At 44.8% G+C, this 3735-nt stretch overlaps 1 protein-coding gene across 1 annotated transcript; it reads left to right on the top strand.

Moving 5' to 3' along the window:
• Nucleotides 1–690: 690 nt before the first annotated feature.
• LOC113938227 (60S ribosomal protein L35a-like) lies at nt 691–1023 on the top strand. The gene has a single exon (XM_035728966.1). It carries the CDS (start codon nt 691–693, stop codon nt 1021–1023), a length of 333 nt encoding a protein of 110 aa, XP_035584859.1.
• Nucleotides 1024–3735: the final 2712 nt, after the last annotated feature.

Raw genomic sequence — 3735 nt, 5'->3', positions numbered from 1 at the left:
ATTTTCACATCTTATTATGTTGCTATAAGGTAGACATTGTATACATTGTTATGAGGCATTTCAGGTAGAATTTACGGCAGTATTTGACAAAGTATTTGGAAACACTCAGCTTTTAGATGTTTTAAATTCTGTAACCAGCCATAACAAATGGCAATCAGGAGAAAGAATGGAATAAGATTGGTGGAAGGAAGAAGTGGTTGGAAAGTTTATAATGAATGATGAGAATTGATATGAATTTTCAGTATTAGAAATTAGGGTTTAAGGGGCGGTCTGACCAGCTTAGTTGGTAGAGCACACGACTCTTGACCTTGGGGTTGTAGGTTCCAGTCCCACACTGGGTAAAGAGATTACTTAAAAATAAAATCTTAAAAAAAAAAAAGAAACAGAAAAGAAATTAGGGTTTAGCTCATCATTTTGAGGTTCCCTCTCCCACCTCAAAAGTACCCAAATCATGCCTGAGCTAGGAGGCAAGTCCTGGGCAATAATTGGTCAGTCCATTCTGGACAAGAGTCTGGAATTTGCAGAATGCCCTGGATTGCTGATGTTGCTCACCCCAAGGGAGAAGAGGAACAAAGATGGTGTGCCTTGATCAAAGGTTACAATTTAAAACTCATGGTGAGGCACTTTTTTCCCCGCCATCTTGGAGCCTGTGGAGGCCTGCTGGCAACAGGACTCCCATAACGCCAAATAATGTCTGGAAGGCTGTGGTCCAAGGCCATTTTTGCTGGCTATAAGCAGGGTCTCCGGAACCAGAGGGAGCACACAGCTCTTCTTAAAATCGAAGGTGTTTATGCTCGAGATGAAACGGAATTCTATCTAGGCAAGAGATGTGCTTATGTGTACAAAGCAAAGAACAACATAGTGACTCCTGGTGGCAAACCAAACAAAACCAGAGTAATCTGGGGAAACGTAACTCGTGCTCATGGAAACAGTGGCATGGTTCGTGCCAAATTCCGAAGCAACCTTCCTGCTAAAGCCATTGGCCACAGAATCCATGTGATGCTGTACCCCTCAAGGATTTAAATTTAATGAAAAGTAAATAAAGATGTAGATTTGTTCTCTTGTATTTTTGTTAAAAAAATTTAAAAAAATAAAATTCATGGTGAGGCTCAAGAGATACACAATTTTGTGTCAAGGACAATGGATGAGGCTTGAAATCAAGCTGAGTTAAAGGTGAAGTTTGGGAAAAACCTAGAGAATGGGGGGCACTGGCTGGGGCTTAGTCAGTAGAGCGTGTGGCTATTGATCTCCGGGTTGTGGGTTCGAGCCTCATGTTGGGTGTAGAGATTACTTAAAAATCAAATCTTTGAAAAAAAAAAAGAACACCTGGAGAACAGTCCTCTGGAATTAAAGCTTAGAGTTGGAAAGGTCCAGTTTCCCTCTGAATGCAGGAGTTCCCATGGAAACACTCCTAACATGTGAACATCCGCCTCCCAACAGGGAGAAGATAAAATGCAGGGGTTGCAAGCACAGACGGGTTTCAATTCTAGATCTCCCACTTACTAGCCATGTGTTCTTGGTCAAGTTAAACTTCATTAAAAATTGTGCCTATTTGGAACCCTCCTACACTGTTGGTGGGAATGCAAGCTGGTGTAGCCACTCTGGAAAACAGTACGGAGGTTCCTCAAAAAGTTGAAAATAGAGATACCATACAACCCAGCAATTGCACTACTGGGTATTTACCCCAAAGATACAAATGTAGGGATCTGAAGGGGTATGTGCACCCCAATGTTTATAGCAGCAATGTCCACAATAGCCAAACTATGGAAAGAGCCAAGATGTCCATCAACAGATGAATGGATAAAGAAGAGATGGTATATATATACAATGGAATATTGTGCAGCCATAAAAAAAAAAAAATGAAATCTTGCCATTTGCACCGACGTGGATGGAACTAGAGTGTATTATGCTAAGCGAAATAAGTCAATCAGAGAAAGACAAGTATCATATGACCTCACTGATATGAGGAATTCTTAATCTCAGGAAACAAACTGAGGGTTGCTGGAGTGGTGGGGGGTGGGAGGGATGGGGTGGCTGGGGGATAGACATTGGGGAGGGTATGTGCTATGGTGAGCGCTGTGAATTGTGCAAGACTGATGAATCACAGATCTGTACCTCTGAAACAAATAATACATTATATGTTTAAAAAAGAGAGAGAGAGAGAGAGAAGATAGTAGGAAGGGAAAAAGGAAGGGGGGAATCGGAGGGGGAGACAAACCATGAGAGACTGTGGACTCTGAGAAACAAACTGAGGGTTCTAGAGGGGAGGGGGTGGGGGGATGGGTTAGCCTGGTGATGGGTATTAAAGAGGGCACGTTCTGCATGGAGCACTGGGTGTTATACACAAACAATGAATCATGGAACACTACATCAAAAACTAATGATGTGATGTATGGTGATTAACATAACATAATAAAATGAAAAAAAGTGTGCCTATTTCCTCACTATTAAATGAAACTAATAATAGTGTTAAATAATGTCTTGAGGGATGCCTGGGTGGCTTAGTCGGTTGAGCATCCGACTTGATTTTGGCTCAGGTCACGATCTCAGGGTCCTGGGATCGAGTCCCCCATCAGACTCTGCACTCAGGGGTGAGTCTGCTTAGGGATTCTCTCTCTCCCTCTGCCTGCCCCCACTTTCTTTCTTTCTTTTTTTTTTAAGATTTTATTTATTTATTTGACAGAGAGAGATAGCAAGAGACAGAACACAAGCAGGGAGAGTGGGAGAGGGAGAAGCTGGCTTCCCGCTGAGCAGGGAGCCTAATGCGGGGCTCGATCCCAGGACCCCGGGATCATGACCTGAGCCGAAGGCAGATGCTTAACGACTGAGCCACCCAGGCGCCCCACCCCACTTTCTTTCTAAAATAAATAAATAAAATCTTAAAAAAAATAGTGTGTTGATATAGTGCTGGGTACAAAGTAAACATTCAGTAAATGGTAGGTGGTGGGTCAGAGAACAGGCACAAGATTCTCATGGGACCAAATTTCAGAAGACAGAACGCATGCATCTGGGTAAAGGCAATACATTGATTCAATTAGCCTGCCCTACTTCAAACCCTTGTAAGAGATTCTGGCAAAAATTTCCATGAGAATCAGTGACCTAGTAAAAATCACAGAAAGCCGTGTTCTTTCCCGGTACAGTTTGAGATCGGGGGGGAGGGAGGTATCATCCTAGGTCTGGCGACCACAGGTGTCACAGAAGAAACACGGATAAAGACCTTCCTGAGGACCCTGCCACCTTTCCATTTACCCAGTTGGTTGAGCCCAGTAAGTGCCGTGCACTGTTCTCGGCGCGCAGGGCTGTGCTGCGAACAAAGCAAAGACGTCCTTGTAGAGAACACAGCTTTCTGTCCTTGCAGTTGCATAGGCCAGAATCTACTGGCTTCATTTTCTACTTTTCTTTTTCCCTTGAACTTAACATCCATTTAATCAACAAATCCAGTTGGCTCTCCACAACTTGTCCAGGAACCGGCCCCTTCCCACCACCTCCAGGACCGCCCGTGGCCCAGGCGACCGTCATCTGCCACCAGGGTCATCACCACCGTCTCCCAGCCCACATCCCAGTCTCTCCCCGCTCCCTCTCAACACAGCAGCTAGACGACCTCACCAGAACCTGTGAAAATCGTCAGGAGCCTCATCCCCTGCGATGGCCCCCACGTGTCTCCAAGGGAAGCCAGAGTTCCCACCCTGGCCTAAGGCCCAGCAGGATGTGCTTGCTGCCACTCTGCTGCGCTCG

Source organism: Zalophus californianus, chromosome 8, assembly GCF_009762305.2.
Source record: "Zalophus californianus isolate mZalCal1 chromosome 8, mZalCal1.pri.v2, whole genome shotgun sequence".
Taxonomy (NCBI): Eukaryota; Metazoa; Chordata; class Mammalia; order Carnivora; family Otariidae; genus Zalophus; species Zalophus californianus.
This window is presented reverse-complemented; position numbering and strand designations above follow the sequence as displayed.